This window comes from Platichthys flesus, chromosome 6, assembly GCF_949316205.1.
Source record: "Platichthys flesus chromosome 6, fPlaFle2.1, whole genome shotgun sequence".
NCBI classification, from domain to species: domain Eukaryota; kingdom Metazoa; phylum Chordata; class Actinopteri; order Pleuronectiformes; family Pleuronectidae; genus Platichthys; species Platichthys flesus.
This window is the reverse complement of record NC_084950.1, coordinates 795,319-809,593: the sequence shown is the minus strand read 5'-3', so window position 1 is coordinate 809,593 and position 14,275 is coordinate 795,319. Positions and strand designations below refer to the sequence as shown.

Below are 14,275 nucleotides of genomic sequence, written 5' to 3'. Positions count from 1 at the left end.
CGATTGAAGAAGGAGGCCTTCCGGGATATGATGTCCTGGAGGACTCCGGACTCGGTTGCAGGGTACCGACAGGCCCGAAGGGCTGCAGCTGCTGCCGTGTCGGAGGCTAAGCAGCGGGTGTGGGAGAAGTTCGGAGAGGCCACGGAGAAGGACTTTCGGTCGGCACCAAAGTGTTTCTGGAAGACTATCCGGCACCTCAGGAGGGGGAAACGGGGAACCATCCAAGCTGTGTACAGTAAGGATGGGACTCTGTTGACCTCAACTGAGGAGGTCGTCGGACGTTGGAAGGAACACTTTGAGGAACTCCTGAATCCGAATAACACGCCCTCTATGTTGGAGGCAGAGCTCGAGGTTGATGGTGTTTCATCGTCAATTTCCCTGGTGGAGGTCACTGAGGTAGTCAAACATCTCCACAGTGGCAAAGCCCCAGGGATTGATGAGATCCAGCCAGAAATGCTAAAGGCTCTGGGTGTTGAGGGGCTGTCATGGTTGGCACGCCTATTCAACATCGCGTGGGAGTCGGGTACAGTGCCAAGGGGGTGGTTCCCCTGTTCAAGGGGGGGGGAACCAGAGAGTGTGTACCAATTACCGGGGTATCACACTTCTCAGCCTCCCTGGTAAAGTCTACTCCAAGGTGCTGGAAAGGAGAAGAGGAACAATGCGGTTTTCGCCCCGGACGTGGAACTACGGACCAGCTCTTCACTCTCGCAAGGATCCTGGAGGGGGCCTGGGAGTATGCCCATCCGGTCCACTTGTGTTTTGTGGATCTGGAGAAGGCGTATGACCGGGTCCCCCGGGAGAAACTGTGGGAGGTGCTGCGGGAGTATGGGGTAAGGGGGTCTCTCCTCAGGGCCATCCAATCTCTGTACTCCCAAAGCGAGAGCTGTGTTCGGGTCCTCGGCAGCCAGTCAGTTTTGTTCTCAGTGGGTGCTGGTCTCCGCCAGGGCTGCGCCTTGTCACCAATCCTGTTTGTGATATACATGGACAGGATATCGAGGCGTAGTCGTGGTGGGGAGGGGTTGCAGTTCGGTGGTCTGAGGATCTCGTCACTGCTTTTTGCGGATGATGTGGTCCTCATTGGATCATCGGCGAGTGTGAAGCGGCTGGGATGAGGATCAGCACCGCTAAATCTGAGGCCATGACTCTTAGCAGGAAACCGATGGATTGCTTACTCCGGGTAGGAAATGAGTCCTTAGCTCAAGTGAAGGAGTTCAAGTACCTCAGGGTCTTGTTCGCGAGTGAGGGTACTATGGAGCGTGAGATTGGCCGGAGAATCGGAGCAGCGGGGGCGGTATTGCGTTCGCTTTACCGCACCGTTGTAACGAAAAGAGAGCTGAGCCGCAAGGCAAAGCTCTCGATCTACCGGTCGATCTTCGTTCCTATCCTCACCTATGGTCATGAGGGCTGGGTGATGACCGAAAGGACGAGATCGCGGGTACAAGCGGCCGAGATGAGTTTTCTCAGAAGGGTGGCTGGCGTCTCCCTTAGGGATAGGGTGAGAAGCTCAGCCATCCGTGAGGAACTCGGATTAGAGCCGCTGCTCCTTTACTTAGAAAGGAGTCAGCTGAGGTGGTTCGGGCATCTGGTAAGGATGCCCACTGGGCGCCTTCCTTGGGAGGTTTTTCTGGCACGTCCAGTGGGGAGGAGACCTCGGGGAAGACCCAGGACTAGGTGGAGAGATTTTATCTCAACACTGGCCTGGGAACGCCTCGGGATCCCCCCGTCAGAGCTGGTCAATGTGGCCCGGGAAAGGGAAGTCTGGGGCCCCCTGCTTGAGCTGCTCCCCCCGCGACCCGACCCCGGATAAGCGGATGACGATGAGTGAGTATGAGTGTATATTGAAAATATTGAGGTAGGTAGAAAGAATAAAAACAGAAACACAAGATAAATAGGTAGATAAGGTGCAGTGGCAGATGATGGTAATAGTACTGATGATATTCTGATGATGTTATTGTTAGACAGTATATAAAAATAGTACAGTATATATAGTATATAATATAACGTAATATATATTTATATATGATAGCAATTATACCAATATAATAGCAGTATATAGTAGTAATGGTAGCAATAGTATATATAATAAAAGTAAATATAATATATTATTATTAATATAATATTATTGTATAAAATGATATATAATATCAATATGGTTTATATTAACACATGTCACATATGATGTGTAGTAAGTGTTCCAGTATATGGAGCGGAGTGTTGTACAGGGTACACAGTGAAGGAGACAGGTGTGTTTAGGTCAGTTGTGTGATGGTGGCTCTGACAGAGGTAGAGGAGTTGTTCAGTCTTATTGCGGTTGGGAGGAACGACTTCCTGTATCGTTCCTTAGAGCAGCAGGTTGAATGAGTCTGTGGCTGAAGCTGCTCCTTAGCTTGTCCAGTGTTCTGTGGAGGGGGGGAGAGGGCGTGGCCATGATTGCCAGCAGTTTTGCCAGCATCCTGTCCTCCACCACCTCCTCCAGGGTGACAAGCTTAGAGCCAACCACAGACTCTGCCTTCCTAATCAGTTTTTTCAGTTTGTTGGCGTCCTTAGCCTTGATGCCTGCACCCCAGGACACCACAGCAAAGAAGATGGTGCTCGCCACCACAGACTTATAGAACATCTACAGCATCTTGTTGCAGACGTTAGAGGACCTGAGCCTCCTCAGGAAATAAAGCCGGCTCAGGCCCTTCTTGTAGACGGCCTCTGTGTTGGTGGACCAGTCCAGTTTATTGTCCAGTGTGACACCCAGGTACTTGTATGCAGGGACCACCTCCACAGCCGTCCCACCGATGCAGACAGGAGAGGGAAGGGGCTTGTTCCTCCTGAAATCCACCACCATCTCCCTCGTCTTCGCCACGTTGAGCTGCTTGCGGTTCTCCCCACACCACTTCACAAAGCTGTCAACCAGGTCCCTGTACTCAGCCTCCCCTCCGCCCTCAACAAACCCCACAATGGCCGTGTCATCAGAGAACTTCTGCAGATGACACGTCTCTGTGCAGTGCTTAAAGTCAGCAGTGTATGTGGTGAAGAGGAAGGGGGACAGCACAGTTCCCTGGGGGGCCCCGATGTTACTGATCAGACGATCAGACACACAGTTCTGTAATCTCACAAACTGCGGTCTGCCCGTCAGATAGTCATCGACCCAAGCGATGAGGGGAGCACTCACCTGCGTGCCCTCCAGTTTGGCCTTCAGCAGTCTGGGCTGGATGGTGTTGAAGGCGCTGGAGAAGTCGAAAAACATGATCCGGACTGAGGTGTTGGGTCTGTCCAGGGAGGAGTAAGCCTTCTGCAGCAGGTAGATGATTGCATCATCAACCCCAACATGGGGCAGATATGCAAACTGCAGGGGGTCTTGTGATGGGCACACCAGCGGTCTGAGGTGGGCCAGGACCAGTCTTTCCATGACCTTCATGATGTGAGAGGTCAGTGCCACCGGCCTGTAGTCCTCCAGTGCAGCAGGATGTCCTTTTTTGGGCACTGGGACCAGGCAGGATGTTTTCCAGAGCACTGGCACTCTCTGAAGGTGTAGGCTCAGGTTGAAGAGGTGCTGGAGAACTCCACAGAGCTGGCTGGCACAGGCTTTCAGCACACGAGGGCTGATGCGGTCCGGCCCCGCAGCTTTCCTCGGTTTGAGCCTCTCCAGCTCTCTCCTCACCTGGCGGCTGTGATGTAGAGTCCAGACTGGGAGGTGGGGGGTGTCAGTGGTGGGTTTGAGGGTGGAGGTGATGAGGGTGGTGCAGAGATGTGTGTGTTGCAGGAGGTGGTGGGGGGCTGTGGGTCATGTGAAGATGTCCTGGGGCCGGGAGGTGTGAAAAGGTCTGTGGTGAAAGCCAGCAGGGGGGGGGGGGGGGGGGGGGGGGAGGTGGTGACGGGGGTAGTGGGGGGCAGGGGGTGATGGGGAGGGGGGGGGTTGTTGCTCAGAGAAGCAGTAGAGGTGGTCGTAGAGGCAGTGGAGGGTCCGCTGGGGTGGGGGGGGTTGGAGTTGAACCTATTGAAGAACGTGTCGTTCATCCCCAGCTGCTCCCCCATCTCTCCTCTTGAAACCAGTGATCTCCTTCATCCCACTCCAGACGTGCTCCAGTTTTCTTCTGAAGTTGTCCTTGCTCTCCCTGATGCTGCGCTTGAGCTCCCTTTGAACCCGTTTGAGTTCTGCTCTGTCCCGTGATCTGAAGACCCTCTTCTTCTCGTTGAGAAGGGCCTTCAAGTCGCTTGTTACCCACGGCTTGTTATTTGGGTGACAGCGGACCTCTTTAGTGGGGATGGTGTTATCGATGCAGAACCCAATGTACTCAGAGACACAGTCAGTCAGGCCATCAATGTCCTCACCATGTGGCTCATACAGAGCATCCCAGTCTGTGGCCTCCAGCGCCCCACGCAGTGTTTCCATGGCCTCATGAGACCATTTCCTCACTGTCCTCACTGTGACTGGGTGCTGCTGAATCACAGGCTTTTATGATGGTGAGAGCAGGACTAGGTTGTGGTCTGACCTGCCCAGTGGTGGCAGGGCAGTGGAGCTGTATGCATCCTTAACATTTGCATACAGCAGGTCCAAAGTCTTATTTTCCCGGGTGGCATATTTGACAAACTGGAAGAAGGTTGGGAGTGTGGATGAGAGGGAAGCATGGTTAAAGTCACCTGTGATGATGATGAAGGCCCCGGGGTGTTGTGTCTGTAATGGAACCAGAGAGAAACCATTAAATGTTGTCACAGATCTGAACTAAAGGGAAAGTCCAGGAATCCTTTTAGAGACGTGTTTTCATTTCCACTGATATTCAGAGAACAAGACGAGGATCTTGATGAAGAAACTCAGACATGTTGATAGAACTGATCTCTATGAGTGTGAGTCGTGTGGCTTGATTGGAACAGAGGGCCTTGGAGGTATGAGGTCTTCTGAGTCGTTCTAGCTCCTGCACCAAGGAGGTGGAAGGAGGTGGTGTGTGAACGGAGAGAACCCATTCAGTCTCTTTAATTAATGTATGACAAATATGAGATCAGAGACTTGTAGAATCATTTAGCTGACGCTTTTTTTTTTTGTATCTATTCAAGGTATAGTTGAAAGAGACACGACACATTGGAGCCCCCCCCCCCCTCTTTGAGTGACACTTTTAACAAGCCATGTTCACTCACAAACACGTGAATATCATCATCATGTTGTCTATAATGCTGGAACCCTTTTTAAAAGCATGTGCAGATAATATCTAACAACAGTAATGACGTATTGTCTCCTACATCAAGCAGGTGTCATTTGATTTACCAGATTGTGTCAGTTTGAAGAGACCTTCAGGACCTGTACACGTTTAGGTTCATATGGTTTCAGTGACGTAAAAGTTTGTTAAAACTTATTTATGATTACACAGATCAATGATGGGAGGGAACTGACACCTTCCTGTGTGGCGTTACTGACCACAAACTGACAAGCAACAACAACAACAACATGGTGACTGATGAGAGGCTGTGTGGGTTTAACGATCGGCCTAAAAGCCACAACGTGCTGTAGAAACCATTTCACCCTCATCCCCTCGGAGCGGGAGCTCACCGCCCGGCAGGCCCAACCTCCAGCCCTCACACCAAACTCCACCCAGATTCAATTCAGAGGCCGGCGGGATCACAACACTCCAGCCTCCATGTACAGACACACAATCCACTGGGAGGGAAACAGGAAACTGATCTGAGATCGTCCACTGGGAGGAGGGAGGTGTCGGTCGGTTCATCTGTTCACCAAGAAACAATCCACCAAACATTTCATTCCAAAGATTCCGAGTGCTGACCCCTGGTGACCTTTACCTCACGCTCTGCAGGCGACACCGACTCCTCCAGCGTCGGGACAAAGACTTGGGTCGGAGTTCTGTTAACTCCTCCTACAAAGACTGTAAACTCCTCCTACAAAGACCATAAACTCCTCCTACAAAGACTGGAAACTCCTCCTACAAAGACTGGAAGACTCATAAATCCTGAGGTTTGCTTTGAGCAGAGCCACATGTCAGAGGTCAGACTCATCACTGTCTGCAAACAAAGGCTTGTTAGTGAAGCTGTCAACTCAACACAATCCAACCTGTCAATCAATCTGATCACATATCAGTTTGACCCAGAGATCTCAACAAAGTGCAGCCTCCTCTCAACCCTCCACCAGAGAGAGGGAGTGTAACAGAGCACATCAACAAAACAACAATATTCACACCATTTGAAAAGAGTCCAACATAACTGAGGAGTTTGTGTGTTTAAAGCTGTGTTGTATTCTGCAGCCTGAGGTTCAAGAATCAATCTTCTCTGACAGAGATATCCACGACTCAGCACATTTTGATTTGGATCCCTGCAGGTCCATCAGGTGGAACCTCTGATTGACACACATTAAACTCACATGAAGAAGTGAGTCCATCAGGAGCAGCGTGCACCACCTGTGTGTCAGACATGAACACTCATCCTCTGCTCTGTCTCTCTGGTTGGATGGAGCTCACTCACCTGGCAGGAGGCTGCAGGTCCACAGCAGCAGGAGGACGTGATGATCCATGAGTCAGTGTGTGGAGAGGAGGCAGTGGAGCAGAGAGGGTGAGTGTGTTGTTATTGTTGGAGGTTTGATTCTGAAACCTGCAGGCTCAGATGTGTGAAGGAGAGAGAGAGAGAGAGAGAGAGAGAGAGAGAGAGAGAGAGAGAGGAGGAGCACGGCAAACACACCTCCTCCTCTCACACACACACACACACACACACACACACACACACACACACACACACACACACACACTCAGCTTTTAACTTCACCTTCTCTCTGGAAAACAGGAGCTTTAATGTCTCAGTCGGTGCACAAACAGGAAATGCCTCCATTAGTGTCTGTGGCACTGAAGACCAGATGTGAACATCTGTCCATTAATCCTGAGGAGAAGGTTCCTGAGTATAAATCTCTTTAACCTGGCTTTTGATAATAGACATTATTGCATCCAAGTTGTAAATTTGACTCAATGTAGCCTTAGTTTATAGCTGCAGAATTGCTTGAAATATTTAATATATATGCCATCTTATGACATATTGGAAACGAAGACAAATATACATATATGTAAAAATTGTAATTAATCTTTTCTCCGAACCATGATAACAATTTAGGAAGATAGATAGATAGATAGATAGAGTGAGTGACAGTTATATAAGATACAAATAATGGTAATCATGGTTATAATAATCATCATCATCATCATCATCATCATCATAATAATAATATTCTGGTCAGATCACAACATCAGCTCAAGCTGAGCGGTACAATACTGTCACCCTGTGGACAAAAGTGGGAAATGAAGGAGCAATCAATCTATGAATTATCAATTACTATAATTGTATTTAATATATATACACTACCGTTCAAACGCTTGGGGTCACCCAGACAATTTCGTGTTGTCCATGAAAAGTCACACTTTTATATATCGAATGAGTTGCTAAATGAGTAGAAAATATAGTCAAGACATTGACAAGGTTAGAAATAATGATTTTTATTTGAAATATTAATTTTGTTCTTCAAACTTTACTTTCGTCAAAGAATGCTCCATTTGCAGTAATCACAGCATTGCAGACCTTTGTCATTCTAGCTGTTCATTTGTTGAGGTAATCTGTAGAAATTTCACCCCACGCTTCCTGAAGCCCCTCCCACCAGTTGGATTGGCTTGATGGGCACTTCTTGCGTACCATACGGTCAAGCTCCTCCCACAACAGATCAATGGGGTTGAGATCTGGTGACTGCGCTGGCCACTCCATTACAGACAGCTCATCAGCTGCCTGCTTCTTCCCTCAATAGTCCTTTAATAATGTGGAGGTGTGCTTTGGGTCATTGTCCTGTTGTAGGAGGAGATTGGCTCCAATCAAGCTCTGTCCACAGGGTATGGCATGGTGTTGCAAAGTGGAGTGATAACCTTCCTTATTTAAAATCCCTTTTACCTTGTACAAATCTCCCACATTACCAGCACTAAAGCAGCCACAGACCATCACATGACCTCCACCATGCTGGACAGATGGCGTCAGGACTCTTCCAGCATCTTTACACCTGTTCTGTGTCTCACCTGTTCTTCTGTTTGATCCAAACACCTCAAACTTTGATTTGTCTGTCCATAACACTTTGTTTCAATCTTCCTCTGTCCAATGTCTGTGTTCTTTTGCTCATATCAATCTTTTCTTTTTATTGGCCAGTCTCAGATATGAATTTTTCTTTGCCACTCTGCCTAGAAAGCCAGCATCCTGGAGTCGCCTCTTCACTGTAGACGTTAACACTGGCGTTTTGCAGGTACCAGTTAAAGAAGCTGCCAGTTGAGGACCTGTGAGGAGTCATTTCTCAAACTAGAGACTCTAATATAGTTGTCTTCTTGCTGAGTTGTGAACCGGGGCCTCCCACTTCTCTTTCTACTCTGGTTAGAGCCTGTCTGTGCTGTTCTCTGAAGGGAGTAGTTCACACCGCTGTAGGAAATTTTCAGTTTCTTCACAATTTCTCTCATTGCAACCCAGTCTCATCAGAAAACGTTCAGTGGCAACGTTGGTCCACTTGGAGCGACGTTACCATCTCACAATCTGGCCTCTCAGAGTGTGAGATGGTAACATTTTGTCAACCCATTGTTTTGCATTGGCGTGTTCTCACGTCACGTGAATCACAAGCTCCCGTCTGCGGAGAGGAAAACATGGCGGATATTCCTTGTTTTCTCAGATAAAAATATAGTTTTGTAACTTAGTTTGGGCATAAAAATACATTCTGACACCATTTCTAGCGAGAAATGTGCTCTTTGCTTCCACAGTCTTCAGCCAGTTCGTGCTTATGATAAATATTTCAATAGTTATCACGAATGTTTTTATCGTTGCTATGAGGGTTGCTATGACGCTGCCATCCGGAAGACCAGGCCACAGCGTGCTGTTTAAATCACCGTCGTGGTGTCCTTCAGTGATCGTGAATGTTATTCATGTTATATAATATTAATATTTGAGGATGGCGAGTTTCACATGAAAGTTCTGTTTTTCTGGCCATTTTGAGTATATAATGGAACCCACACATGTGATGCTCCAGATACTCAACTAGCTCAAAGGAAGTTTTATAGCTTCTCTCACCAGCTAAACAGTCTTCAGCTGTGCTAACATAATTGCACAAGGGTTTTCAAGGGTTTTCTAATCATCCATTAGTCTTCTACGGCGATTAGCAAACACAATGTACCATTAGAACACTGGAGTGATAGTTGCTGGAAATGGGCCTCTACACACCTATGTAGATATTTCATTAAAGACCAGACGTTTCCACCTAGAATAGTCATTTACCATATTAACAATGTCTAGAGTGTATTTCTGATTAATTTAATGTTATTTTCATTGAGAAAAACAGAACTTTTTTTTGAAAAATAAGGACATTTCTAAGTGACCCCAAACTTTTGAATGGTAGTTTATATATATATAGTATTATTTTTTTTCATTTTTTTTTCTCAAGGCACAGTACAACAACAGTAACGCAAAAAATAACAGGAAGTCGCCAATCTTTGATGTTACAAGTTCGATCACGTTCGATCATATCAACTTTAAATGACGTCATCTCAACAACATGGAGACGTTTGATTACACATCATCAAAACACGTTCTCTCAGCGCTGCTGGAAATAACAAGAGGAAACTCTGAGTCAAAGAACTCCAGTTAAAGTGAAACAGACATCAACCATTAAATTAACCCGAGGGACAGACTGAAGGAACAAGACACCCTGTTACTGTCCCACATATCTGCTGAGGGACAGACAGACTGGAGGACAGACTGGAGGACAGACTGAAGGAACAAGACACCCTGTTGCTGTCCCGACAGACAGACTTGAGGACGGACTGGAGGACAGACTGGAGGAAGGACTGGAGAACAGACTGGAGGATGGACTGGAGGACGGACTGGAGGACGGACTGGAGGACAGGTTGGAGGAAGGACTGGAGAACAGACTGGAGGATGGACTGGAGGACGGACTGGAGGACGGACTGGGGGACAGACAGTCTGAACAGTTTCATTTCCTGTTCTACTGGATGATGGAAAATAATTGTGAACACAAATAACTTTCATTTCATCTAAAAAGCTTCAATAAAACTGTGTAGTGTCCAACGCCCTGTCTTCACTTTGCTTCTCATAATAAATGTCGTCTCCTGGTTTTCATCAAACTGTTAAAAACTCTTCACAAATAGATAATTCTTGAAATTATAAAGACTTAATGCTAGCTTAGCGCACTTAGCTTGAAAAGGTGGTAGGGGTCATGGGTCACTATACAAATATAATTTTCCATTGTCCAGGATAACGTGATTCGTCTTTGAAATGGTTCTCCATCTCCACAACTCATTCCAACCTCCTTTGTTTCCTGCTTCTTCACCTAATGTTTAATATATTTGTTGAATATTATACTAAACCTGCAAATGTGCAACAAATCCAGATGTTATCAACCAATCGATCGGAAAATCAATCAACAACTACAGCAGCTTCACAAAGTCAAATTTTTCTACTTTTAATAATCCACCATGAGAATGTGAAAACACACCTTTGATCATTTCTGCAAACGTATTAAAACCCAAACTTTATTTTGATAATCAAAGATTCTTTTCTGTTCATATATTTGTAAACGATTTGAAAACATCAACTTTACTGAAAACAAAATGTATGATTCCTCCCTTTCTTTTATTTAGCAATTAATTCAAAAAAGAGAAATGAATTAAACAAGAAATAATCATCCGATGAGTCAATGCTGCCGCCCCTCAGTGAGACATGTCTTTACTGCCCCCCAGTGGACAACACTGTACTCTCATGTTTCACCTCATGCTGATCTGCTCAGTGTGAAGATAAAACATGTGATGACGTCTCTGTTCAGTTTCATGATCAATGAATCAGAAGATTTGACTTTTGGATTAAACTCGTTAAAATCATCACTCAACAGAAAGGTCGTGGTGTGAAGCTCTGATGCAGATATGTGTGTGTGTGTGTGTGTGTGTGTGTGTGTGTGTGTGTGTGTGTGTCTGTGTGTGTGTGTGTGTGTGTGTGTGTCTGCTCAAGTTTGTTTGTCTTTCAGGCTCCTCCCTCAGGCTCCTGGGCGTCGGCCTTGCTGCAGCCCGCTGATCGTCCTCCGTCCTGCACGGCCGTGAACGTGACCTTTCTGTTTGACCTCTGCTGAATCACAAACACACAGGACCAATCACACACAGGACCAATCACACACGGGACCAATCACACACAAGACCAATCACACACAGGACCAATCACACACAGGACCAATCACACACGGGACCAATCACACACAAGACCAATCACACACAGGACCAATCACACACAGGACCAATCACACACGGGACCAATCACACACAGGACCAATCATACACAGGACCAATCACACACAGGAACAATCACACACAGGACCAATCACACACAGGACCAATCACACACAGGACCAATCACACACAGGACCAATCACACACAGGAACAATCACACACAGGACCAATTACACACAGGACCAATCACACACGGGACCAATCACACACGGGACCAATCACACACGGGACCAATCACACACAAGACCAATCACACACAGGACCAATCACACACGGGACCAATCACACACGGGACCAATCACACACGGGACCAATCACACACGGGACCAATCACACACAAGACCAATCACACACAGGACCAATCACACACAGGACCAATCATACACAGGACCAATCACACACAGGAACAATCACACACAGGACCAATTACACACAGGACCAATCACACACAGGACCAATCACACACAGGACCAATCACACACAGGACCAATCACACACAGGACCAATCACACACAGGACCAATCACACACAGGACCAATCACACACAGGACCAATCACACACATGTCGTTTTTTCTTCTACCTGTTTTTCTGTGAGGCCTCTTGGGAACTGGGAAATGTTTTGGTGCCGGCACGCCGCCCTCTCCCAGTCGTCCAACCACAGCTGGCGGCGATACTCCGACTGGCGGGACGTGATTCGCTGGTAGATGGCCTGATTCTGGCGACTAACCAGCAGAAGCTCCTCCCTCCTCTTGTCAGCATTAAGACTGAAGGAGACGAGGTGAAAACAATAATCTGTCTGATGTGAGCTCTGTGACCGAGAGGATGATTGACAGGTCCAAAAGACGCCTGATAAAAAGCAACTTTGATAGATATATTAATAATTGACTGGTTCTTCACCCTATCCACAACCAAACCTCAGTAGAAATACTCTATTACAAGTACTGGTCACATTACCTCCTCAGGTGGTACTGGTTGTGATGGTCCACGAGACCTTTAGAGCAGACGATGTCGGCCAGTCTGGAGGACAGGAGGCGGTTGTCTCTGTCGATGGTGGACAGACGCTCGTCCTGCAGCTGAACCACAGAAACCAGCAGGACATCGTCTCAAAGCTGCAGTTAAAGATCTAAAGTTCTGTTTGTGTGACCTCTGACCTGCAGCTTCTTCAGCTTGAGTGTGATGTGAGCTGGTGTCCTGGTGCCCCTGGTGGCCACTAGAGGGAGGGCGGAGCTTACCTACGAGAAACAGGTGAGTTCAGTGAGGCCAGAACCTGATCCTCTTTATATACAGTCACTGATCCTCTTTATATACAGTCACTGATCCTCTTTATATACACTCACTGATCCTCTTTATATACACTCACTGATCATCTTTATATACACTCACTGATCCTCTTTATATACAGTCACTGATCCTCTTTATATACACTCACTGATCCTCTTTATATACACTCACTGATCATCTTTATATACAGTCACTGATCATCTTTATATACAGTCACTGATCATCTTTATATACAGTCACTGATCCTCTTTATATACAGTCACTGATCCTCTTTATATACACTCACTGATCCTCTTTATATACACTCACTGATCATCTTTATATACAGTCACTGATTCTCTTTATATACAGTCACTGATCATCTTTATATACACTCACTGATCATCTTTATATACAGTCACTGATTATCTTTATATACAGTCAGTTATTCTCTTTATATACACTCACTGATCCTCTTTATATACAGTCACTGATTCTCTTTATATACAGTCACTGATTCTCTTTATATACAGTCACTGATCCTCTTTATATACAGTCACTGATCATCTTTATATACAGTCACTGATCATCTTTATATACAGTCACTGATCCTCTTTATATACAGTCACTGATCCTCTTTATATACAGTCACTGATCCTCTTTATATACAGTCACTGATCCTCTTTATATACACTCACTGATCATCTTTATATACAGTCACTGATCATCTTTATATACAGTCACTGATTCTCTTTATATACAGTCACTGATCATCTTTATATACACTCACTGATCATCTTTATATACAGTCACTGATTCTCTTTATATACAGTCAGTTATTCTCTTTATATACACTCACTGATCCTCTTTATATACAGTGTCAGTCCTCCTACCTTCCTGCGGTGGTGGTCGTAGTCGCTCTGGTCCCATCGCTGCTGCAGGTATCGGTTGGTGACGGGTTTGAACATGTGGTACGACCGGTGCATGTTTGTCGGTCTGAACGAGGTGAGTGTGTGTTTGCAGGTCAGGATGTTGTAACCATGGAGACGTACCCCTCTTTATATCATGACAGACAGATTAGGTTCCTATTAATTATTGCTGAGCTGGTCTTTTTAACCATGGTGAGGACACACACACACACATTAACACACACACACACACACACACGCACACACACCTTAAATCCATGTATTTTGCAGCTCTGAACATGCATCATTGACATCTTTTTGATCGTTAAATATAGATATGGTGGAGAGCATATTGACAGAAATGTAATGTATCAACGTTTATATAGAGATAGCTGTTAATAGAGATTAAACAACCTGTCATCTGGAGTCCAGACATAAAAATATAAAACAGTATTGCTTTGTGTTTGTGAGACTTGAGTGATAAAAGAAACCGAACGCTGAGCTCAGTCAGATGACTGGGCTTCTTTGTGAGTTATTTATCTTAAATCTGAGTTCATGTCAGAAGCAGCTCCAGTGAGAACAAGGTCTTTATTCTGTCAAACTCGATCCTGTCCAACATGTCCTGTTTCTTTATGTCCCCGCAGGTTCTCCCCCGGACCCACAGGAACAAGCCTGAGTGGCTGACAGCCGCTAAGTGTCCTGGCCTCCTTGATAAATGAAGTGTGTGAGATGAAATGTGACCAGAACTGAACCTCAGATATCTGAGGAGGTGAGTGCAAAGGGATTCCTCCACACGGTGCCCCCTGGGGGCCACAGC

General features: G+C 46.3%; 1 protein-coding gene across 2 annotated transcripts; it reads right to left on the bottom strand.

Moving 5' to 3' along the window:
• Positions 1–9,561: 9,561 nt before the first annotated feature.
• Positions 9,562–13,612, bottom strand: si:ch211-284k5.2 (uncharacterized protein CFAP97D2). 2 transcript variants are annotated; one of them, XM_062389201.1, is made up of 5 exons: positions 13,444–13,612; positions 12,442–12,522; positions 12,245–12,363; positions 11,871–12,054; positions 9,562–11,130 (listed from the first exon to the last, which is right to left on the bottom strand). In XM_062389201.1, the coding sequence occupies exons 1-5, from the start codon at positions 13,534–13,536 to the stop codon at positions 11,029–11,031; spliced, it is 579 nt and encodes a 192-aa protein (XP_062245185.1). In that variant the 5' UTR covers positions 13,537–13,612; the 3' UTR covers positions 9,562–11,028. The 2 variants fall into 2 exon arrangements, with proteins under 2 accessions (XP_062245185.1, XP_062245186.1); XM_062389202.1 differs by having other exon boundaries at positions 9,562–11,127.
• Between the last annotated feature and the right edge of the window lie 663 nt (positions 13,613–14,275).

Excerpts from the sequence above, each read along its gene's own strand:
- si:ch211-284k5.2 (XM_062389201.1), bottom strand. The coding sequence starts at position 13,536 with ATGCACCGGTCGTACCACATGTTCAAACCCGTCACCAACCGATACCTG. Across the intron at positions 12,523-13,443 it reads ACGACCACCACCGCAGGAAG|GTAAGCTCCGCCCTCCCTCT; the intron begins GTAGGAGGACTG and ends TGTTTCTCGTAG. Across the intron at positions 12,364-12,441 it reads TCAAGCTGAAGAAGCTGCAG|CTGCAGGACGAGCGTCTGTC; the intron begins GTCAGAGGTCAC and ends TCTGTGGTTCAG.